This window comes from Pseudophryne corroboree, chromosome 5 (assembly GCF_028390025.1).
Source record: "Pseudophryne corroboree isolate aPseCor3 chromosome 5, aPseCor3.hap2, whole genome shotgun sequence".
Taxonomy (NCBI): Eukaryota; Metazoa; Chordata; class Amphibia; order Anura; family Myobatrachidae; genus Pseudophryne; species Pseudophryne corroboree.
In genome coordinates this window covers 263,289,214-263,315,508 of record NC_086448.1, presented here as the reverse complement: position 1 = coordinate 263,315,508, position 26,295 = coordinate 263,289,214, and the positions used below count along the sequence as shown (strand labels likewise).

General features: G+C 44.8%; 1 protein-coding gene across 1 annotated transcript in view; it reads right to left on the bottom strand.

Moving 5' to 3' along the window:
• STT3B (STT3 oligosaccharyltransferase complex catalytic subunit B) overlaps nucleotides 1-26,295 on the bottom strand; it is a 269,436-nt gene that overhangs the window by 32,333 nt on the left and 210,808 nt on the right. The window contains exons 11-12 of the mRNA XM_063922283.1: nucleotides 19,743-19,930; nucleotides 19,328-19,499 (exon numbers count right to left, since the gene is read on the bottom strand). Coding sequence (XP_063778353.1) covers nucleotides 19,328-19,499; nucleotides 19,743-19,930 — 360 coding nt within the window. The remainder of the gene's footprint in view (nucleotides 1-19,327; nucleotides 19,500-19,742; nucleotides 19,931-26,295) is intronic.

The following is a 26,295-nucleotide window of genomic DNA, read 5'->3' as shown; positions in this document are numbered from 1 at the left end:
GGACTACGAGAAATAGAATTACCGGTGAGTAAACTCTTATTTTCTCTGACGTCCTAGTGGATGCTGGGTACTCCGTAAGGACCATGGGGATTATACCAAAGCTCCCAAACGGGCGGGAGAGTGCGGATGACTCTGCAGCACCGAATGAGCAAACTCAAGGTCCTCCTCAGCCAGGGTATCAAACTTGTAGAATTTTGCAAAAGTGTTTGAACCCGACCAAGTAGCAGCTCGGCAAAGTTGTAAAGCCGAGACCCCTCGGGCAGCCGCCCAAGAAGAGCCCGCCTTCCTCGTGGAATGGGCTTTTACTGATTTAGGATGCGGCAGTCCAGCCGCAGAATGTTGAAAAAGAGAAAAAAAGGAATGTATCTGCACACTATACACACAGTCAATTATTTGTATCGACTAGATGGACCCCATTGAGATATCTCACTCTAATACTAGAGGTAAGCTGTGGGGGTGCAGCCCATATGCAACTCAAATTAATGCAACCAAAGAAGGGGGAAAATAGGGGGAGGGACTACAGGTAGTTGCTTAGTTGGGCGCACAAATGAAACTCATTAATTTTATTTCCTTTAAAACTTAGCTTTTATTGCTTCACCTTCTAAAATGCCCCCTTTATATGGGGATTACACAGCAAAACATAGAGGTTAAAATTGATACATACAAACATAAACGTGAAAAGAGAGAATATAAATGTGAAAAGATTTAAAAGGCGGTACTTCCACTATTACTCTGGCAAGGTGTAGGGACATAGTTGTTTATCTAGCACATAGGTGTCTAAAATACATTGAATGGAAAAACCCTCTAATATAGTGCAATTTTAATCATGCGCGGAACAGGAAATAATTCTCTGGATGTATATGATGATATTAAAGATTTATAAATGCCATATGTTGACAGGTTCAAATGTGAGGACTCATTGCAATAAATCACTGCTCTAAATCCATTGTGTGTTTGTGTTTTCACATATGTAATCAAACTTTAATGTTCATTGCATCAATATAATGCACACATTCAATTGATATTCTGTATCACCAAAATCTAGTGAGATGGATAGAGATAAATATCGTTGGAGTGAGATTTCTTTTATTCAGAAAAGATTCACATATTCACCATGAATTGATATGGGTAACAAGCTAGTCAGTCTCACGATTGCCAGTCTCTCTAATTACACTGCTGTTATCACTGAAATACTACAGTAGCCTGTATTTCCTGTGCTGTATAGCAGGAAAATATCCGTTACAATGATTTTTATCTCAGACTCCACCTGTATTTGGATATATTGTATCAGGATATAAGAGTCAGTGCTTTTGCTAAACGTATCCCTGATTTGTAGCAATAATGCAATATAGCAACCTGTGTTTACTGTTTTGTAGCACAGAGTAACTATTCGTTACTAAGGATCTTTCTTCAGATTACAACCATACTGTTTGCGGTATGTCAGAATATATTAACCAGTTCCCTTCCTTTGCGTGTCACTAATTCATACATAAGGGCTGGCTATTCTACATAATCACTTATACCATTTCAGAATATTTAACATATATGTGCAGTTAAGGAGCTTAACAGAGCGATGTTATTGTGATATTGGTGTTGCATTACCAACTGATATACTGAATCTGACACAATGGCTAGACTCTGCTGACAATCTCACAGTGCTGCTGCTGTAGGCAACAGCACGTGTAAATCACGTATATTTTATACCATAAGACCATTAGACCATAAAATATAGTTACCTTCATGGCGGACCACAAATCAGGCATTAACTGGACATCGTGGGGCCGGTTTTTCTTTGCCCACATACTCTGTCCAAATACTGCTATGATAAATGACATAGTACTATACCATAGTGTCTTTCTTACCTGTATATGGCAGCCATTCAAGGGCTACATGAAGATCCTCATATTATATAACCTAGGGTAAACACCATCCCATATCGGGTTACACTAATTATTTCATACAATAATAATTCTTCTATAAATATGAGTGCCATATATATAGGATACGGGAATGTACAGCATGTATTTTTATATACTGTACATAATGTATAACTGAATTATGTGTCCCTCTATATATGTCTGCAATGCACAGTAGTAACATGAGATAATGATTGATCAGGGTTAACATCATCCCATATCGGGACAAATTATGACATATGTCTAATCCATCGATACATAAGATCTAACGTGCAACTCAATTTACATGGAGGGCTTACACAATATTTTCAATTATACTACACAACATGACACATAGTCTCTTTAATCAATAACCTGCCGAGGATTCTTCTCCCCTCAAATCGGGGTTTCTTATTAGACAGCAAGAGAATGTATATGGACATTTTTCAAAACTCCGATCACATGACCGGATTCTTTGTTTACATCCATCTGACAGACGTACGTCGGGCACCACGTGATCGGAGTGGGCCGACGTCAGAAGTCAGATGACGATTATTACATCAGGCAGAGGACGTGTTGCCATTGGCGGATGGGCACACGTGATCCTCATACAGTATGTGATTGGATAACGCTAATCCTAGAAATAGAGTATCACGGAGGACAATCGGGTTAGCCTCGTTAAAGCTATACAGCGAAACGTGCACGTTGGCGTTTCGGCGGCCTTCCACACTCTTAATTAAGCAATGGTGTAGAACTATTCATGTAGGAAGATATACTCACAGTCCTCCACTGGCACCCTCGCAAAGTGAGGTGTCATAAGTGTCAGTGTAGGTCATTAGGTAGCACATAGAGTGTATATCATTTCTCTGGGTAACCTTGTATCCAAGTGATTTACACGTGCTGTTGCCTACAGCAGCAGCACTGTGAGATTGTCAGCAGAGTCTAGCCATTGTGTCAGATTCAGTATATCAGTTGGTAATGCAACACCAATATCACAATAACATCGCTCTGTTAAGCTCCTTAATTGCACATATATGTTAAATATTCTGAAATGGTATAAGTGATTATGTAGAATAGCCAGCCCTTATGTATGAATTAGTGACACGCAAAGGAAGGGAACTGATTAATATATTCTGACATACCGCAAACAGTATGGTTGTAATCTGAAGAAAGATCCTTAGTAACGAATAGTTACTCTGTGCTACAAAACAGTAAACACAGGTTGCTATATTGCATTATTGCTACAAATCAGGGATACGTTTAGCAAAAGCACTGACTCTCATATCCTGATACAATATATCCAAATGCAGGTGGAGTCTGAGATAAAAATCATTGTAACGGATATTTTCCTGCTATACAGCACAGGAAATACAGGCTACTGTAGTATTTCAGTGATAACAGCAGTGTAATTAGAGACACTGGCAATCGTGAGACTGACTAGCTCGTTACCCATATCAATTCATGATGAATATGTGAATCTTTTCTGAATAAAAGAAATCTCACTCCAACGATATTTATCTCTATCCATCTCACTAGATTTTGGTGATACAGAATATCAATTGAATGTGTGCATTATATTGATGCAATGAACATTAAAGTTTGATTACATATGTGAAAACACAAACAAACACACAATGGATTTAGAGCAGTGATTTATTGCAATGAGTCCTCACATTTGAACCTGTCAACATATGGCATTTATAAATCTTTAATATCATCATATACATCCAGAGAATTATTTCCTGTTCCGCTCATGATTAAAATTGCACTATATTAGAGGGTTTTTCCATTCAATGTATTTTAGACACCTATGCGCTAGATAAACAACTCTGTCCCTACACCTTGTCAGAGTAATAGTGGAAGTACCGCCTTTTAAATCTTTTCACATTTATATTCTCTCTTTTCACGTTTACGTTTGTATGTATCAATTTTAACCTCTATGTTTTGCTGTGTAATCCCCATATAAAGGGGGCATTTTAGAAGGTGAAGCAATAAAAGCTAAGTTTTAAAGGAAATAAAATTAATATGAATTTCATTTGTGCGCCCAACTAAGCAACTACCTGTAGTCCCTCCCCCTATTTTCCCCCTTCTTTGGCAGCCGCAGAATGTGCAAGCTGAATGGTGCTACAGATCCAGCGAGCAATAGTCTGCTTTGAAGCAGGAGCACCCAGCTTGTTGGGTGCATGCAGGATAAATAGCGAGTCAGTTTTTCTGACTCTAGCCGTCCTGGAAACAAAGTTTCAGGGACCGGACTACGTCCAGCAACTTTGAATCCTCCAAGTCCCTAGTAGCCGCAGGCACCACAATAGGTTGGTTCAAATGAAACGATGATACCACCTTAGGGAGAAATTGGGGACGAGTCCTCCATTCTGCCCTTTCCATATGGAAGATCAGATATGGGCTTTTACATGACAAAGCCGCCAATTCTGACACACGCCTAGTCCAAGCTAAGGCCAAAAGCATGACCACTTTCCACGTGAGATATTTTAGCTCCACGGTCTTAAGTGGCTCAAACCAGTGGGATTTTAGGAATCCAACACAACGTTAAGATCCCAAGGTGCTACTGGAGGCACAAAAGGGGCTGAATATGCAGCACCCCTGTAACAACGTCCAAACTTCAGGCAGTGAAGCCAGTTCTTTTTGAGAGAAAAAGGGATAGGGCCGAAATCTTGGCCTTTATGGATCCTAATTTTAGGCCCATAGTCACTCCTGACTGTAGGAAGTGCAGGACCCCCCTGGAATTCCTCTGTAGGACCTTCCCGGCCACACACCAAGCAATCTATTTTCGCCATATACAGTGAAAAAGTCTTGCTGTCACGTCTTTCCTAGCCTTTATTAGCGTAGGAATAACTGCATCCGGAATGCCCTTTTCCGCTAGGATCCGGCGTTCAACCGCCAAGCCGTCCAACGCAGCCGCGGTAAGTCTTGGATCAGACAGGGTCCCTGTTGCAACATGTCCTGACTGAGAGGCAGAGGCCATGGGTCCTCTGAGAGCATTTCTTGCAGTTCCGGGTACCGAGTCCTTCTTGGCCAATCCGGAGCAAAGAATATTGTTCACACTCCTCCGTTTATTACAATTCTCAGCCCTTGGGTCTGAGAGGAAGAGGAGGGAATATATAGACCGACTGGAACACCCACGGTGTTACTAGTGCGACCACAGCTATCGCCTGAGAGTCCCTTGACCCAGCGTAAAACCTTTTTTTTTTTTTTTTTTTTTATTGAGGTGGGACGCCATGTAGTCCACCTGAGGCAGTTTCCATCAATTTGCAAAACTGCGTGAAGACTTCCTGATGAAGTCACCACTTTCCCGGGTGGAGGTCGTGTCCACTCCCGAAATGAACACTGCTGACAGTGCGCTTACTTGATTCTCCGCCCAGCGAAGAATTCTGGTGGCTTCTACCCTCGCCACCCTGCTCCTTGTGCCGCCCTGGCGGTTTACATGAGCCCCTGCGATCTGACTGGATCAGAACCGGTTGGTTGTGAAGCAGGAACTCCGCTTGACTTAGGGCGTTGTATATGGCCCTTAGTTCCAGGATATTGATGTGAAGGCAAGTTTGTTGGCTTGACCACAAACCTTGGAATTTTCTTCCCTGTGTAACTGCCCCCCACCCTTGGAGGCTTGCATCCGTGGTCACCAGGACCCGGTCCTGAATGCCGAATCTGCGGCCCTCGAGAAGGTGAGCACTCCGCAGCCACCACAGGAGAGACACCCTGGCCCTGGAGCATAGGGTGATTAACCGATGCATCTGAAGATGTGATTTGGACCACTTGTCCAGTAAGTTCCATTGTCCTTGCATGGAACCAGCCGAAGGGGATGGCCTCGTATGATGCCATCATCCTTCCCAGGACTCGAGTGCAGTGATGCACTGACACCTGTTTTGGTTTTCAATGGATTCCCGACCAGTGTCATGAGTGTCAGTGTCATGAGCTCCTGAGCTCTCTCTATCGGGAGATAAACCCTCTTCTGGTCTATGCCTAGGCGAGGCAGATGAGCTGTAGGAACCAACTGCGACTTTGGAATATATAGAATCCAGTTGTGTTGCCGTTTCACTTCCAGAGAAGGTGATACGCTGTCCAGCAACTGCTCTCTTGATCGCGCTTTTATGAGGAGATCATCCAAGTATGTGATAATAGGGACACCTTGCTTCTGCAGGAGCACCATCATATCCGCCATTACCTTGGTGAAATTGGTAATGACAATCCCGTACCGCAATTTTTGAGGTACGCCTGATGAGGTGGATAAATGGGGACACGAAGGTATGCATCCCTTATGTCCCGATTCATTTCAGGCATGCAATGACCGCTCTTAGCGATTCCATCTTGAACCTGAACCTTTTCAGGTATATGTTCAGTGATTTTAATTCAATATGGGTCTAACCGAACCGTCTGGTTTCGGGATTATAACATGGTCGAATAGTAACACCCTCTTGTTGAAGATACAATTGACCACCACCTGTTGAAGATACAATTTACGAATTGCAGTTAACACTGGCTCCCTCTCTTGGGGGAAAGCCCGCCGGGTCCTCGGTGAGGGGGCATCTTCTCACAGTCCAGCCTGTATCCCTGCGATACAATTTCTATTGCCCAGGGATCTAACAGGGAGTGAACCCACTTGTGGCTGAACTTACGAAGGCGTGTCCCCACCGGGCCTAGCTCCGCCTGTGGAGCCCCAGCGACATGCGGTGGATTTTTGTAGTGGATTTTTGTAGAGGCCGGGGAGGACTTCTGTTCCTGGGGACTAGCTGTGTTGTACAGCTTCTTTCCTCTGCCCCCGGCTCTGACAAGAAAGGACGCACCTCAGACTTTCTTGTTACTTAATTCGAAAAGCTGCATTTAATAATGTCGTGCTTTCCTAGGCTGTGCAGGAATATAAGGCAAAATATCAGAATTACCAGCTATAACTGTGGAGACCAGGCCCGAGAACCTTTCTCCACACAATCCTCAGCCTTCCATATGCCTCTTAAGTCGACATCATCTGTCCAATGTATATTCTACAGGACACGTCAAGCAGAAATCGACATAGCTTTTGTCTCTAGGACCCAGTATACTCATGTCCCTTTGGGCATGCTTTATAATTATATATCTATCACTTAAGACAGCATCTTAAAATATTTATATGCATACTAGGGTCTCAATCTCTGCTGATAAGATACCTGTCCACGCTGCCACAGCGCTATAAACCCATGCCGACACAATCGCCGGTCTGGGTAGTATACTAGAATGTGCACGCTATCTGCAGGATCCCTGAGAATAGCTAGTGCAAACAGGACACCCAAGGGGAAGATTCTCAACACATCCTGGCCCTAGTGGGGAAAGGATACAGCCTGAGAATTCTCTTGTGGGAAGCTGCAGTCTCTTGTCTGGAGATTCCCGCTCTTTCCTCATGAGAGGAGGGAAATTTACCTCAGCATTCTTCCACTTAACATGTGTACTCTCGTGTCAGGGACAGATGAGTCATCAGTGATATGCAAATCATCTTTTATTCCAATAATCATATATTGAATATCTTTTAGCCCTCTTGGCTGTAACTTTGCATTATCGTAGTCAACAGTGGAGTTAAACTCTGTGTCGATACTTTGTTATTTTGGATAGTGAACATAGAGAGACTCTGAAGGACTCTGTGACATAGGGACAGACCAGGGTAGATTTCCTTTCTGTTCCCTAACCTTTTGTGCAATAATTTTACCTCAGCACTTACACATATCCAAACAGGTGTCGGCGATGTTGACGGAAACACCCTCTCACACATATCCGCTTTATCACCTCCTTAGAGGAGCCTTTTACCTCAGACTTGTCGACACACGCGTACCGACACACCACACACACAGGGGATGCTCTATTTGAAGACAGTTCCCCCACCAGGCCCTTTGGAGAGACAGAGAGAGAGTATGCCAGCACACACCACAGCGCTATATAATACAGGGATGTACACTATACTGAGTGATTTTTCCCCTATAGCAGCTTATATACACAGTTTTGCGCCTAAATTTATGTGCCCCCCCTCTCTTTTTTACCCTTTGTGTACCAGGATACTGCAGGGGAGAGCCTGGGGAGCTTCCTTCCAGCTGAGCTGTGAAGAGAAAATGGCGCCGGTGTGCTGAGGAAGAAGGCCCGGCCCCCTCAGCGGCGGGCTTCTGTCCTTTTATGTACTTTAATGGCGGGGGTTAATGCACATATACAGTTTATCAGACTGTATTATGTGCTTTTCGCTAAGTAAGGTAATCTAATTGCAGCCCAGGGAGCCCCCCCCCCAGCGCCCTGCACCCCTCAGTGACCGGAGTGTGTGGTGTGCTAAGGGAGCAATGGCGCACAGCTGCAGTGCTGTGCGCTACCTTAATGAAGACCGGAGCCTTCAGCCGCCGATTTTCAACTTCTCTTCGTTCTTCTGGCTCTGCAAGGGGGACGGCGGCGCGGCTCCGGGACCGGACGACCGAGGACTGGGCCTGTGTTCGATCCCTCTGGAGCTAATGGTGTCCAGTAGCCTTAGAAGCCCAAGCTAGCTGCAAGCAGGTAGGTTCGCTTCTCTCCCCTCAGTCCCACGTAGCAGTGAGTCTGTTGCCAGCAGATCTCACTGAAAATAAAAAAACCTAACAAATACTTTCTTTTCTAGGAAGCTCAGGAGAGCCCCTAGGGTGCATCCAGCTCTGGCCGGGCACAGATACTAACTGAGGTCTGGAGGAGGGGCATAGAGGGAGGAGCCAGTGCACACCAGATATAGTACCTATTCTTTCTTTTAAGAGTGCCCAGTCTCCTGCGGAGCCCGTCTATACCCCATGGTCCTTACGGAGTACCCAGCATCCACTAGGACGTCAGAGAAATATTCTTTCTCCTGAAGCTGATTATGCTGCAGCTGTTAGCAATTGCTCAACTGCTACCATGATATTTTCATTACCAGCTACAGTTTCTGAACCAATGTGAATTTTCCACCAATCTATTGGTGCCACTGTTGACACAATGTCGAGGCCAAACAAGAGATCAGTGAACGGGGTTGCTTTTGCTTGGAACTTGACTAGCATTGGTAGAAGGGTATTTGAATTTGGAATTTTTTCTTTGCAAACTTAATCGCTGCTAATTTTTCTTCTGCAGTTACAACCACCAAAACAGTAACATGGGTCCATCAAATAAGCGAGAAAATGTGCAGGTCCCAATGTTTGATTATTATGGTCCAAAAATGGTCTTCATGCTTGGTTTGTTCAGACTATCCTCTAATTCTTTCCACACATGTACAGCATTGGAAATGGTGCAGCTATATTTTTGAACCGTGTCAAGGGCTATTGAGATGGGCTTTAGGGGGTTAAATAATTATTCTGCATTTCCCTTCAGCCCAATGTTGATAACTTTGTTATAAATTATCCCTTCAATTTGTTCATGGTTTTCTTCACACACTTTTCAGACAGTCAACCTTTGTATTCCACCTTACATATTGAGGAAGAATGCGTTTCAATCCACCCTCATCTATATTTGGCACTTGCAAAATGATTGTTCCTAAAATACTTAGCAACATAAACTACAGATGTGTCCTCTTACATCTTTGCTGCAGTCACGCTAATCTGCCCTTGACGTTGCGCCATGCCGCGGCGAGACTTGGTAGCGCTGAGCATCTTTTTGGCTTTTTTTTCTTGAAAATGCGTCTTAGACTTAAAAGTAATGTAACTGGACGCACAAGCAGCTTCTGCTGAAATAGAATATAGGCATGCTGCATATCATTTTATGGGTAACTGCTGCTCTATCTGCATCCGAAATGGCACATAACAGTGTTTTCCATGAAAACACTGTAGCATAGCAATTTGTATGCAAATACAGTCACACACAGAATATAGGCATGCTGCATATTTTAATCAGTAGAAACTGCTTGTGTGTCCAGTTACTTTACTTTGCGTCTAAGATGCATTTTTACGGAAAAAAAGATGCTTGGCGCTACCAAGTCACACAGCACTCACTCATTAAGTGTAACGCGACTTGTACTGCAAGGAGCAAAGAGACGCATCTGTACCTGCTCCTTAACAATACGTTAAACACCTTGACTTTGTAGTTAAAAAAATAAAATCATGTGATTTAAATTTAGCACATCCTGTCAAAAACTGAGCTAATAATCTTTAAACCAGTTCAAAGCGCTAACAGTCTAATCATCACACAACATCAGTATGTAATTGTATCATACAGTGTCACTAAACCCTTTTTTCCCCTGCTACAATCTAGCTAGAACAATATGCAATCTGTGGCACTCAACCTTGTGCATCAAAATCCCATTTTACTATAGTTTCTCCTTTGTTTGTTAATGCAGTCTTGTTTTATAACTGGGTAGACCCAATCGTAAAGTGCATTCTATAAATAATTGGCAATAAAAAAAAAAGGTAAGAGCCCTCAGCGATAAATAAACCACCATTCAAACACGCCTGCATAAATATGAAATAAAAAAAAAAATCCATTAAACATGTAGTTAATGCAATATACTCAACCATCTTTAAGAAATTTAATAAAAGGAAAAAAAAAGTAATATTTGCAGTGGGCCTATAATTGTATTCTAGTCTTTCATGACTGAAATAGAGAAACTTTAAGCGAGACCACACACACAATCAATATTTGTAACAAAAAGAGCAGGGAAGAAAGAAAGCCAGCTAGAGGATCATTAGAAGAAAAAAAGCTATTAAGCTATTTATGTCTACTGAGCGTGAGTCATACTTGTTTGTCGTGGTGATAAAACAGACGGGAAATTTCTCTCTTTCATGCTGTATAACTATTACTGTGCTTTATAAGCCTATCTATATGAAAGTTTCTTATCCTACTCAAATCTTACAAGAGTACAATAATCTGATTATTCTCACTGAAACCTACGAATTAAATAGACGTGTTAACACTGCTTTAAAAAAATTTACTGTTTAAAATAGCTAAATCAGGAGGCTTATCCTAACACTCATGAGAAGACAATCATCGCTCACCATTTCCTAGCTGGTACCACCGAGTTCAACTGTCAGTGCTGTTGCCATCTTTGATTGCTTGGCTGATGGACTCACTTTAATTGTTCCTGCCCATTCTCTCACCAATTTTAGGTAATCCACTTCTGTCATGGGAAATCTTTGTAAAACGCTTACATTCATCCACTTCAATCTCTTTGCCGCTACAGAAACCTGGCTCATCTCCAAGTGCACATCTTTCTTTTTCCACACAGCACCTTCTGACTCACAACTTAAAGAGCTTAACATTATTTATTTATTAACAGTTTCTTATATAGCGCAGCAAATTCCGTTGCGCTTTACAACTAGACACAAATAGAAGACAAAACTGAGTAAAAACAAACAGTCATAGAGGTAGGAGGGCCCTGCTCGCAAGCTTACAATCTATGGGTATAGTTTGGAGCAGCGAAGGGAAAGGGGGAAAATGATAGAAACTTTCAAATATACCAAGGGTTTTAACAAAATTCAGGGGGGAAACATTCTTCAAAGGAAAAGAGGTTTTAGAAGAGGAGGAAATACACTGAAACTGTAGGGAGGGAGCTTCAGGGGGAAATTTAAGGATTAAGGCCCGTGGGGGCCCCTGGGATATTGCCTATAGCAACCAGATTCCAGGTATCTTCTAGAAGGTGCTAGATAAATGAGAAGTAGAATCTGATTGGTTGCTATGGGCAACATCCCATCTTAAATAGAATTCCCATCTTAGTAAATTTACCCCGTGGAGGGGAAGTGGTGGAACTAGAGAATACTGGGCCCAGGTGCACAATATGGATTGTGCCCCCCTCCCATATTAAAAAAGGCAAAGTGCGTCACCCAGAAAATGGTCTTCTCTCACTGGGGAGGGGTATCACCACACAATAATACTCCCAATTCACATTACATCACACAGCAGGCAGCCTTATACACGGAACACCACACAGTAGATAACCTTATACGTTACGCTACACAGTAGGGACCCCTATACATGGTATGCTGGTGTCTACCTTATGTATATGCCAATATTTACTACAGGAATGTGAGTTAAGGTGGGTACACTCGGCGGAGAGTGGCGGGGGGGGGGGGGGGGGGGAGGCATTGGCAAGTGCACACACACTGATTAACGGCACTAGGTGGGGTGGGGGGCATGCTACATTCGGCAGCATGGTATCGCTAACGACAGCCCCAGATATTTTTGCATGTTCAAAAGATTAGGGTCTGTCACTAGCGACCAGCGGGTGCACGCATCGCCACTGGTCATACACACGGACAGATGTGCACGATGTCTCACTTCGTTTGATCGAGAACACCCGCATCGTGTCTGTAATCAACCCATGTGTATGCAGCTTTAGAAAAACAGATGGATATTGATGCAGCCAGCTTCATCTTTTCCACGATGTGCAGGCATGGACGAATGCACTGCGGCAAGCTGCAGTGAACGCAGTGCTGTGGCTAGTTGCAGCTAATGTTCACTCCATGGAAGTCTATGCCTCATAGACATGGGCACACTAGTTGTGAGCGTAGCTACATCTGTAGATATCGATATATACTCAGTGGTACACACAGGGGGGGATTCAGAGTACCTGGAAACCCCCCCCCCCCCCCCACCGAGGCAAATTTTTTATTTTTGAGACTGAGACAGCTGTGCAAAAGGCGCGGATGCGATCGCGACCGCGGATCTGCCTGCGCCAGCACAACATAGAGCTATACAGTTCTCTGCATCCAGAATGTCCGAGGGGAGTTGCTGGCTGTGCATACTCAGCCACAGCAGCTCCCTCCGTCCTCACCCTGCTGGCAGTCTACTTCCAGCAACCGTGGTACGGGACGGATGCATAAAATACATGTGAGTTTAAAGTTTGAGTGTACAGAACGCATATATGTAGTCATAGGTATGTATGTGTGGGTTTTTGTGTATATATGTGTATGGTGAGCTCTTGGTGTGTATTTGTATATATATATATATATATATATATATATATATATATATATATATATATATATATATATATATATATATATATATATATATATATATATATATAATTATTTACACACGGAAATTCCCCTTACTTAATCCTGCGTTTGCCCCTGATACTGTATATACACCCTCATAGTAAAACACTCGAAGCAAAATACAGTCCATATATACACAAACACACCCTCAGGAAAAAGAAAAACCACCCACCCACCCTTGTGTTTTTCTTTCTCCACAACATACTTTGCTGCACCTCCTGGCTCTGGCTCCCTGTCTCCGACAAGGCTCTTCACTGCAGGGGCTGAGTTCTGAAGTCGCCATTGCACACACACTGCTGCCATGACTCTCCCACCTCCCTCCCTCTTCTCCCAGCATGCAGTTGAAAACACAGCCACAGAGCCAGCAGGAAACTGATAGCTGCTGCAGCAGCGGGGTGCCGAGTTGAAGGGTGATCAGATCACCCTTCTCACACTGGCGCCGGGTCCCGTGTCCAAACTTCCTCATTTATTAGGGCCAACAGCCCAGCGGCAGGCAGTGTGTAATGAGTCAGGCTGACTGCTATGCAGCCGTGAGTCTGGGGGACAGACTGTAGGGGCCGATAATGTGTGGGGGCCCCTGGACGACCGCCACTGTCGCCCCTCCTATAATCCGGCCATGCATATGAATATCCTTACAAAGAACTAAGAATCAGAAAGAGTTGAGATTACCCAAAGGATAAAAATACTAAATGGGCCAAGTGGTTCTTATCAGCCGTCAAATTCCATGCTTTTATGTTTAACTTTCCACTCCTTCTCTTCCTTGTTTCTAGGTCAAAGCATTGGGAAACTGGACAACTTTCCTGGTGCCTGGTGCGACTGAGCCTCTCAGGAGGTGTGTAGTTTATGGTCTTTTTCCTTAAATATTGCATCTTATTCAGTGTTTCACTGCAGATGCAGTGAAACACAAGTGTACTAGAGACACTGGGCTGCAGCTTTCATCGCACAGGAATTATTTCTAAACACGCATACAGGGGTATTCAATTAAAGTCAGATCCATTCCGACATGCATTTATCGGAATGGATCCGACAAGCCCTATTCAATTGAGTGGCCAAATCAGACTGTCGGATTTGAGCCTAATACGACTGTCGGATTTGGCCTGCGTCCGTGCAGCTGCTGTCAGCAGCTCCCCGTGTGAGAGATACAGGGAGCCGCGCATCACGGCACTCAGCCGTATAGCCCAGTGCTGTCTGAGGAGCGCTGCAGGGAGAGAGGTGCCTGGCCGGGGGGATGGCCGCAAGGTACCAGCCTGCCCTGCTGCCCCTAGCCCACCAACCCTAGCCCGCTCCCCAGTCTCCTCACCTCAATCCGACTTTTTTTGAAGTCAGATTGAGATTGTCGGAAATGGGACCAATCCTATCGAATTTGGTGCAGTTTCCGACAGAAGCACGCAGATCGGCGGCTATTCCGCTGATCCACGTGCTTTCAGAAAAGTCGAATTTCCCGAATTATCGGAAAGCTGAGGGGGATTGAATAGGTTAGAACCCCTTCCAACCTTAAAAAGTTGAAAACTGCCGTCGTTCCGACAAGACAGCAGTTTTGACTGCAATTGAATATACCCCGCACAATGGAACTCTGTGGGGTAGATTCAAATGTTTGAACAGTCGGTTGGGTGTCTGTTTTTTCCTGTCTATTAGATCGGAAAAAACAGACTCCCAACTGACTTTTCAAACATTTGAATCTCCCCCTGTGTGTGAAAAAGCCATGGATGCTGCATCATACCACTTTATATACAGACTCAGGCTGAGACACACACAGAGATGTAAAAACATCAGATTAATCATTGTAATCTAGCAAAGTAGTTTTAGAATATCCAGTTTTATTTATGCAAATACAGACATTTTGAGCAAGTGAGATGCTCAGTACTCCTGAGTCACTGGTGACCTGGTGCACTGAGGGGGCTGTTTGACACAACTAAATCCACAGAGTAAGAGGAAACATCTGTACTTGACCTAACTACTCTAGCTGATTTCAACATTTACATCCCCATTGTTACTTCTGCCACAAAGCTTCCTTTGGTCTCTCTCGCCCACACTAGTTTTTCCACCTTGGTCTTCCTGCACTGCGACAAAAACTCCCTTCATACCCCTTTCAGACATCCTCCAAAATCCTGGGATGTTGCACATGACGCGCATCAACCCTGGGTTGCCGACCCCGCAATTGACCAGGGTTTTTCCCGGGACTTAAGTCCCGGGTAGACAACCTGTCTTAGGTCTGAATGGTGCGACCAGGGAATTTACTCCCAGGTCGCACCTAGATGCCTCTCTGATTGGCGTTTGGTCTGCTGGAAGGGGTGGGGCTGCCTGGATGGTGCGTGTGCCAGCTGCTGCAGTCCGTGCTGCAGTGAGTAGTAAAAGCAGCCAGCGCAGCCTAAAACAGATGTGGCCTGTTGTGATGAGGTCTTGGCTGGTGTGTGTGTGCGTGTGTGAGAGAGTTGTTTGGCATTTGTGTGTATATTACATGCATGTGTGTGTTTGAGTGTGTAAGACATGAATGAGTGTGACGTGTGTGTCTGACATGATAGTAGACTGGTTTGTACTGGTTGCCAGGGCAGACCAAGCTTACGTCTGAAGGGGTCGACCCAGGAATTTCCCAGGTCTCCGGTTTAGTGTGAAAGGATTTTTCAGAGATGAAAAACCCGGGACTGAGCAGGGAAATTCCTGGGTCGTATGTCTGAAAGGGTTGCTTTACCTCCAACAGCAGCCAAATTTACACACACAAGGATATATTCATATACTTAGCACAATCTTTCTTATTTTCACAAAAATAACTTCTCCTCCTCTCCCCCCCCCCCCTGATCAGGCTACCTCAGATCGACAACAAAACCCTAATCCCTGCCCCAAACAACTCTGCCCCAGCTACCATATACAATGTCTGATGATTCAAACCTCAACAATGGCAAACCAGATGCAATCAGGTACAAAAGTGCTCCCACGCTCCATACTACACTTTTACTTGCAAAAACAAGCATAGTGGACTTCTAATATTCACCCAGTCTGTTAACGCTAGACCTGGGTGGCCAATCCCAAGCCATTTTTTTCAATCCCGTGTTTCAGGCTTTCTTAACTGTGTGTCCGCCCTCCCAGCCTCTTTGTCTTTGTAGTCGACCAACCTGACCAAGATGGAGTAACACCTCAATATGAGTTTCGGCATCGTTGGCACCTGTTATGTTATGATAACGAACTAGAGACGGAGGGTTGACGTGGGACTTGGAGTGTTTTACCAATGGCATTTGAATGTCTGTTGCCACAACTTCTTTTCCACCACAGAATTTTCACTTTAATATATTAAATCCGTCTTGTTCTTGGAATTTTGATCACCACATTAAGCATAATAATGAATAATAATGAGCTATTGAACTGCAACAAAATTAAATCTACCGCGCACAAGGTTTGTCAAGATTTTTGGACTGAAAGCTCAATGTAAATACATTTACAATGTAATGACTGTTTTGCTGCAAAACTATTTCTTGAAATATGAAGTAAACTTTTTTTTTTTTTTTTTTTTAATACTTCAAACAATTTATTGTGCGGACAATCAGTTATCATTAAATGGAAAATTAACTTTATTAATACTAATACCATGACCTCGCTGCTGATCACCCTCTTCTCCTACACACCTTTCACATCATTAGCCTTCAAGATGCTGTTCTTTCCTTATTCACCGACTTCCTCCTAAAAATGTGTTTGTGTCTCTGCCTCTGGTAACTCCTACCTTCCACAATATGTTGGGGTCCCACATGGCTCTGATCTTGGGACCTTGCCGTTTCAACTGTAGAGTTCACCTTTTCTCTAGCTGAACGGATTTGCTCATTTGTCCTCCAGTACAATTTATAACCATAAAATCTATCTCTCCTAGCCCGACATCTCCCTTTTTATCTTGTGTAACCATAGAGATCACTGCCATCTCTATGCTGAAATGCTGCCTAACGTTCAAGATACCTAACGCAAAGCTTTTCGTATTCCCTCTTTCTAGTGAGATAAAGTGGAGAGTACCAGCCCCCCAGCTCCTGCCATTTTTTAAACACAGCCTATAACCTGGCAGTTAGGACCTTATTGGCTGGTGCTTTATCCCCGTCCACTTTTGAGACCAGGCTTAGTACAGACCTGGCCAACCTGTGGCTCTCCAGGCGTTGTGAAACCACAGGTCCCAGCATGCCCTGCCACAGTTTTGCTATTAGGAAATGCCAAGAACTGTGACAGGGCATGCTGTGATACATAGTTTCACAAAAGCTGGAGAGCCACAGGTTGGCCAGGCCTGGCTTAGTACATAGATCCACATAGATTGCCTTTACCCATCTATTCCCTGCTGCCAACCTATATAAGTGTAACAGAAACACTGATCTGCCTCTCTCACTTAGCCAGATATGCTGCACCATTCACTCCCCTATGCCTACAACTACATCAACACACTTTCATATAGAGCTCTCAAATCTGATTTTTTTTTTTTTTTTTTTTTTTTTTTAAATATTGTCCCTCTCACCCTCTTAAATCTACCTCAGACTTGTACCTCATCTCATTTCTGGTAACCACCTCTTGCTTCAGCCTACAAACTTCCCCTGTAAGGCTACCCATTTATGGAAATCCCTACTATATTAAATCAAACTAATTCAGCATTCAAATCTTTAAGTGTTCCCTGAAATATAATTTGGTACAAATGACCCTACTCCCACCTAAATGAACCACAATAATGCATCCTCACAACTGCCCCAATCTCCACTGTGAGCTACACTAACAGGCACTGTGGAGCACAGTCGTATTCTAATATCAACTATAATTCTAAGTAACTAAGTGACCCGTTCTATCCTGACCCTGTCCCCTCACTGCTCCGTTCCTGGGGCCCGATTCAGACCTGATCGCTGCTGTGCGTTTTCACACAGCGAGCGATTATCAATAGACTGCACATGCGTATGCACCACAATGCGCACACACATCACCAAACAGGCATCGCTGAACAGCGACAGTCGCACAGCCATTTGCATACTGATTGACAGGAAGAAGCTGTTTGTGGGTGGTGATAGACCGTTTTATGGGAGTGTCAGGGAAAACACAGGTGTTCCCAAGCGTTTTCAGGGAGGGTATTTGACACCAGCTCCGGACCCGATCAGCCTGTTCTCATTGCACTGTAGGATTAAGTCCTGGGCTGCGCACAGACTGCACACAGTGGTAAAAACATTCGATGGTGAGTGAGGTGCGAACGGATTTGTAATTGTCCGCTGACCGAGGGATATTTGTAGCACGGCGTACAAATGCCAACGCACACTTGCAAGAGCTAATATACACTCTCCTTAGGCTATCTGAACACAGGACAGCAAAATTAGCAGCACAGCCATCAGGTCTGAATCACCCTCCTAGTGCAGAGTGGCCCTCCATACTCCCCGGCAGAGCATAGAGCAATTATAACAGACAGTAGTTTGTCTTATTAATATTGGTTCAGCATACAAAATAGCCATCTACACTGCGTAGAGGACAAAACAACTTTAGTCTTTCATAATCTCCTTGAAATAACACTTTTTATTCCTCTATAATACAGTAACAGCATTTGTATTCTAAACTTGTCTGCTTAGCATAGAAACTACTCTCTCAGGCTGGTGTGACTTGGAACATAATAGGGGAAGATGTATTAACCTGGAGAAGGCATAAGGAAGTGATAAACCAGTGATAAGTGCAATGTGATAAAAGCACCAGCCAATCAGCTCCAATATGTAAATTAACAGTTAGGAGCGGATTGGCTGGTGTGTATCACCTTGCACTTTTCACTTGTTTATCACTTCCTTATGCTGTCTTCAGGCTTAATACATCTGCCCCCTTATACTGTAGCAACATTATACATTAGAGCAATGCACTACTTATCCAAGAAGCTAAACATTCTATAGACTACATAAGCTATGGCTAAACTGGAACTATGCTCATCAGCACCACCATCATTACAAGATTGAATGTAAGCAGATATCATGCAATTTGTACCACCAGATATCAGACCAGAATTAAGCTAACAGTTATGTCAAGTCTAGGTGAATATTTACAAAGAAACAACCCATCCTTGGCCAAACATGTCACATAGATTTAAGTGTTAAATGCCCACGTCACTGTTGCCCAAATGATGTGCTCCCTTCACCAGCTATATTGGATTGTGAAACTACAAGTCACAGCATGCCCTGCCACAGTTTTGCTATTAGGGAATACTAAAGCTGTGGCAGGGCATGCTGGTATGTGTAGTATCACAACGGCCGGAATGCAACAGGTTGGCCAGGCCTGTTCTTGTGCAACACAGTCAAAAGCAAAATGTACAATTTTACATTTGCTATAGAAGACTAGGCAACGCTAACATTTGTCACATTCTTAACATAAGTTACCAGAATACCATTCTTTATCCTATTCCAAAACCGGCGAACTGTAGAAATGTAGCTCAGCCAGAGAAGAGGCACACAGTATATTGAGAAAAGCAGGAGCAGAGCACATTTCTGTTTTCAAACTAATTTTCTCCAGTCTTACCAATGCTATATGACTATTGTTCCACGTATTGTTGTCTACCAACGTTGTTCGATTAGCCATTCCTGCTATTTGGTAGCCATAATCCCACCAGGACATCACACGGGCATGCTCATCAGTATTTTGTCTTAGCCAGTAGTATGCTTCTCTGAAGTCATCCAAGATGTTTCTTGTTCTGAAATAATACGGATCATGTTAAACAAAGCATTTAAATGAACTAACATTCAAGTCAATTAGCTCATTCTTTTAATAAAAACAAAACAATATAAAAATACAAAGATTTGCACTGTCTCGACTGGAGTAAAAGCAATTACTACTATTATTACATGGGGGAGACACATAAGGAAAGCAGGTATAATTATCTACTCCCAACAATTAAGTCTGTGATGGCATAATGCAATAGTCCTAAAGTTCTTACCCATCATGATTGTATGAAGCTAGCACCACGCTGGGGCTGGAGTAGGCATTGCTAGTTACCCAAGTGCAATGTACAGCAAACATCATTAACAGCATTAGCATCAACATGGTGACAATACTCTTTATGTTGGGCCCAAGACCTTCCTCCGTCTTCTCCTGTTCGGACACATGCTTCCTCACTTTTCCAGCCTGTATGGACACAGGAAGAATTAGCTACAGAGGTAGCTACTCGCATGTTTAAGTAGAATCGGAAGGGCTACTAATAACTAACAAAACATTTAAGTGTCCTTTAAAGGTCAAAACCATTTTGATTTCATCTCATTTTATTTAAGGTAGCTTTAATAATGCAGTTTGTTATACAAAAACAGCTGTAAAACAATGCTAAAAACCTCAAACACTATTTCCTTCATTATAAAGGTGAACGGTTATTGCTTTGAAGAAGAATGTACAATCTAACACACATTAAAACATAGCTGAGGTATTGATTTATATTAAATGCAGCGTCTGACCTGCCAGAAAGGCACTGCTATAGTTCCTAATGGGACTCCCACCCCAATATGTGCAAGGTACTAATGGCCAGGGTAGGTGTGACTACCGTTATTACACAGCCTCTGGTAAATTCTCCAGTTTTCCTTTGTTTCAATACAGAGATTAACGCTGGTCTATTCTGGACACATGTGTTTTTTGTTTTTTCAAAGCAGAAAATTACAAATATTACATTACTAGATCATGAGTATGGCTACTAGATATCAGCAGAGGAATAACTAGGGTTTTCGGCGGCAGGGGCAAGATGAAAAACAGCGAGCGTGTATGGGAGTTTGGGAACCACTGAGTGAGGACTGGGGGATTGACGCTGCAGTTCGAGTAGCAGGACGGGCCTGTCACAGCGCACAGGGCATGTGTCCTGCTCGCCTCTTCCTTGTTACGCCTCTGGGTATCCGTACTGCTTGAAATTCTATTATGAGGGAAAAGTGGGTGTTTCAGAACTTTTGTTTTTTAATTGGTTTAGAATTTTGACATATCTTTACCACAGGTTTAAATTTGTGTTTTCTTTAAAAAAAATAATAAGAATTTACTTACCGATAATTCTATTTCTCGTAGTCCGTAGTGGATGCTGGGGACTCCGTCAGGACCATGGGGATTAGCGGCTCCACAGGAGACAGGGCACAAAAGTAAAAGCTTTAGGACTAGGTGGTGTGCACTGGCTCCTCCCCCTATGACCCTCCTCCAAGCATCAGTTAGGATACTGTGCCCGGACGAGCGTACACAATAAGGAAGGATTTTGAATCCCGGGTAAGACTCATACCAGCCACACCAATCACACTGTACAACTTGTGATCTGAACCCAGTTAACAGCATGATAACAGAGGAGCCGCTGAAAAGATGGCTCACAACAATAATAACCCGATTTTTGTAACAATAACTATGTACAAGTATTGCAGACAATCCGCACTTGGGATGGGCGCCCAGCATCCACTACGGACTACGAGAAATAGAATTATCGGTAAGTAAATTCTTATTTTCTCTGACGTCCTAAGTGAATGCTGGGGACTCCGTCAGGACCATGGGGATTATACCAAAGCTCCCAAACGGGCGGGAGAGTGCGGATGACTCTGCAGCACCGAATGAGAGAACTCCAGGTCCTCCTCAGCCAGGGTATCAAATTTGTAGAATTTTGCAAACGTGTTTGCCCCTGACCAAGTAGCAGCTCGGCAAAGTTGTAAAGCCGAGACCCCTCGGGCAGCCGCCCAAGATGAGCCCACCTTCCTTGTGGAATGGGCATTTACAGATTTTGGCTGTGGCAGGCCTGCCACAGAATGTGCAAGCTGAATTGTACTACAAATCCAACGAGCAATCGTCTGCTTAGAAGCAGGAGCACCCAGCTTGTTGGGTGCATACAGGATAAACAGCGAGTCAGTTTTCCTGACTCCAGCCGTCCTGGAAATATATATTTTCAGGGCCCTGACAACGTCTAGCAACTTGGAGTCCTCCAAGTCCCTAGTAGCCGCAGGCACCACAATAGGTTGGTTCAGGTGAAACGCTGACACCACCTTAGGGAGAAACTGGGGACGAGTCCGCAGTTCTGCCCTGTCCGAATGGAAAATCAGATATGGGCTTTTGTGAGACAAAGCCGCCAATTCTGACACTCGCCTGGCCGAGGCCAGGGCCAACAGCATGGTCACTTTCCATGTGAGATATTTCAAATCCACAGATTTGAGCGGTTCAAACCAATGTGATTTGAGGAATCCCAGAACTACGTTGAGATCCCACGGTGCCACTGGAGGCACAAAAGGGGGTTGTATATGCAGTACTCCCTTGACGAATGTCTGGACTTCAGGAACTGAAGCCAATTCTTTCTGGAAGAAAATCGACAGGGCCGAAATTTGAACCTTAATGGACCCCAATTTGAGGCCCATAGACACTCCTGTTTGCAGGAAATGCAGGAATCGACCGAGTTGAAATTCCTCCGTGGGGGCCTTCCTGACCTCACACCACGCAACATATTTTCGCCAAATGCGGTGATAATGTTGTGCGGTCACCTCCTTCCTGGCTTTGACCAGGGTAGGTATGACCTCTTCCGGAATGCCTTTTTCCCTTAGGATCCGGCGTTCAACCGCCATGCCGTCAAACGCAGCCGCGGTAAGTCTTGGAACAGACAGGGTCCTTGCTGAAGCAAGTCCCTTCTTAACGGCAGAGGCCATGGGTCCTCTGTGAGCATCTCTTGAAGTTCCGGGTACCAAGTCCTCCTTGGCCAATCCGGAGCCACGAGTATAGTTCTTACTCCTCTCCGTCTTATAATTCTCAGTACCTTGGGTATGAGAGGAAGAGGAGGGAACACATACACTGACTGGTACACCCATGGTGTTACCAGAGCGTCCACAGTTATTGCCTGAGGGTCCCTTGACCTGGCGCAATACCTGTCCAGTTTTTTGTTGAGGCGGGACGCCATCATGTCCACCTTTGGTTTTTCCCAATGGTTCACAATCATGTGGAAGACTTCCGTGTGAAGTCCCCACTCTCCCGGGTGGAGGTCGTGCCTGCTGAGGAAGTCTGCTTCCCAGTTGTCCACTCCCGGAATGAACACTGCTGACAGTGCTATCACATGATTTTCCGCCCAGCGAAGAATCCTTGCAGCTTCTGCCATTGCCCTCCTGCTTCTTGTGCCGCCCTGTCTGTTTACGTGGGCGACTGCCGTGATGTTGTCCGACTGGATCAGCACCGGCTGACCTTGAAGCAGAGGTCTTGCTAGGCATAGAGCATTGTAAATTGCCCTTAGCTCCAGTATATTTATGTGGAGAGAAGTCTCTAGACTTGACCACGTTCCCTGGAAATTTCTTCCCTGTGTGACTGCTCCCCAGCCTCTCAGGCTGGCATCCGTGGTCACCAGGTTCCAATCCTGAATGCCGAATCTGCGGCCCTCTAGTAGATGAGCACTCTGCAGCCACCACAGAAGAGACACCCTTGTCCTCGGAGACAGGGTTATCCGCTGATGCATCTGAAGATGCGATCCGGACCATTTGTCCAGCAGATCCCACTGAAAAGTTCTTGCGTGAAATCTGCCGAATGGAATCGCTTCGTAAGAAGCCACCATTTTCCCCAGGACCCTTGTGCAATGATGCACTGACACTTTTCCTGGTTTTAGGAGGTTCCTGACTAGCTCGGATAACTCCCTGGCTTTCTCCTCCGGGAGAAACACCTTTTTCTGGACTGTGTCCAGAATCATCCCTAGGAACAGCAGACGTGTCGTCGGGATCAGCTGCGATTTTGGAATATTTAGAATCCACCCGTGCTGTTGTAGCAGTACCCGAGATAGTGCTACTCCGACCTCCAACTGTTCCCTGGACTTTGCCCTTATCAGGAGATCGTCCAAGTAAGGGATAATTAAGACGCCTTTTCTTCGAAGAAGAATCATCATTTCGGCCATTACCTTGGTAAAGACCCGGGGTGCCGTGGGCAATCCAAACGGCAGCGTCTGAAACTGATGACAGTTCTGTACTACGAACCTGAGGTACCCTTGGTGAGAAGGGCAAATTGGGACATGAAGGTAGGCATCCTTGATGTCCAGGGACACCATATAGTCCCCTTCTTCCAGGTTCGCTATCACTGCTCTGAGTGACTCCATCTTGAATTTGAACCTTTGTATGTAAGTGTTCAAAGATTTCAGATTTAGAATAGGTCTCACCGAGCCGTCTGGCTTCGGTACCACAATAGTGTGGAATAATACCCCTTTCCCTGTTGTAGGAGGGGTACTTTGATTATCACCTGCTGGGAATACAGCTTGTGAATTGCTTCCAATACTGCCTCCCTGTCGGAGGGAGACGTTGGTAAAGCAGACTTCAGGAACCTGCGAGGGGGAGACGTCTCGAATTCCAATCTGTACCCCTGGGATACTACCTGTAGGATCCAGGGGTCCACTTGCGAGTGAGCCCACTGCGCGCTGAAACTCTTGAGACGACCCCCCACCGCACCTGAGTCCGCTTGTAAGGCCCCAGCGTCATGCTGAGGACTTGGCAGAAGCGGTGGAGGGCTTCTGTTCCTGGGAAGAGGCTGTCTGCTGCAGTCTTTTTCACTTTCCTCTACCCCGGGGCAGATATGACTGGCATTTTGCCCGCTTGCCCTTATGGGGACAAAAGGACTGAGGCTGAAAAGACGGTGTCTTTTTCTGCTGAGAGGTGAGTTGGGGTAAAAAGGTGGATTTTCCAGCTGTTGCCGTGGCCACCAGGTCCGAAAGACCGACCCCAAATAACTCCTCCCCTTTATACGGCAATACTTCCATGTGCCGTTTGGAATCCGCATCACCTGACCACTGTCGTGTCCATAAACATCTTCTGGCAGAAATGGACATCGCACTTACTCTTGATGCCAGGGTGCAAATATCCCTCTGTGCATCACGCATATAAAGAAACGCATCTTTTAAACGCTCTATAGTCAATAAAATACTGTCCCTGTCAAGGGTATCAATATTTTCAGTCAGGGACTCCGACCACGCCACCCCAGCGCTGCACATCCAGGCTGAGGCAATCGCTGGTCGCAGTATAACACCAGTATGTGTATATACTTTTTAGGACATTTTCCAGCTTCCTATCAACTGGCTCCTTGAGGGCGGCCGTATCAGGAGACGGTAACGCCACTTGTTTTGATAAGCGTGTGAGTGCCTTATCCACCCTAGGGGGTGTTTCCCAACGCGCCCTAACTTCTGGCGGGAAAGGGTATAATGCCAATAATATCAGCAATTTTTTATCGGGGGAGACCCACGCATCATCACACACTTCATTTAATTCTTCTGATTCAGGAAAAAAATAAGAATTTACTTACCGATAATTCTATTTCTCGGAGTCCGTAGTGGATGCTGGGGTTCCTGAAAGGACCATGGGGAAGAGCGGCTCCGCAGGAGACAGGGCACAAAAAGTAAAGCTTTAGGATCAGGTGGTGTGCACTGGCTCCTCCCCCTATGACCCTCCTCCAAGCCTCAGTTAGGATACTGTGCCCGGACGAGCGTACACAATAAGGAAGGATTTTGAATCCCGGGTAAGACTCATACCAGCCACACCAATCACACTGTACAACCTGTGATCTGAACCCAGTTAACAGTATGATAACAGCGGAGCCTCTGAAAAGATGGCTCACAACAATAATAACCCGATTTTTGTAACTATGTACAAGTAATGCAGATAATCCGCACTTGGGATGGGCGCCCAGCATCCACTACGGACTCCGAGAAATAGAATTATCGGTAAGTAAATTCTTATTTTCTCTATCGTCCTAGTGGATGCTGGGGTTCCTGAAAGGACCATGGGGATTATACCAAAGCTCCCAAACGGGCGGGAGAGTGCGGATGACTCTGCAGCACCGAATGAGAGAACTCCAGGTCCTCCTTAGCCAGGGTATCAAATTTGTAGGATTTTACAAACGTGTTTGCCCCTGACTAAATAGCCGCTCGGCAAAGTTGTAAAGCCGAGACCCCTCGGGCAGCCGCCCAAGATGAGCCCACCTTCCTTGTGGAATGGGCATTTACATATTTTGGCTGTGGCAGGCCTGCCACAGAATGTGCAAGCTGAATTGTATTACACATCCAACTAGCAATAGTCTGCTTAGAAGCAAGAGCACCCAGTTTGTTGGGTGCATACAGGATAACAGCAAGTCAGCTTTCCTGACTCCAGCCGTCCTGGAACCTATACTTTCAGGGCCCTGACAACATCCAGCAACTTGGAGTCCTCCAAGTCCCTAGTAGGCGCAAGGCACCACAATAAGCTGGTTCAGGTGAAACACTGACACCACCTTAGGGAGAGAACTGGGGACGAGTCCGCAGCTCTGCCCTGTCCGAATGGACAAACAGATATGGGCTTTTTTGAGAAAAACCCCACCAATTTGACACTCGCCTGGCCCAGGCCAGGGCCAAGAGCATGGTCACTTTTCATGTGAGATGCTTCAAATCCACAGATTTGACTGGTTTTAAACCAATGTGATTTGAGGAATCCCAGAACTACGTTGAGATCCCACAGTGCCACTGGAGGCACAAAAGGGGGTTGTATATGCAATACTCCCTTGACAAA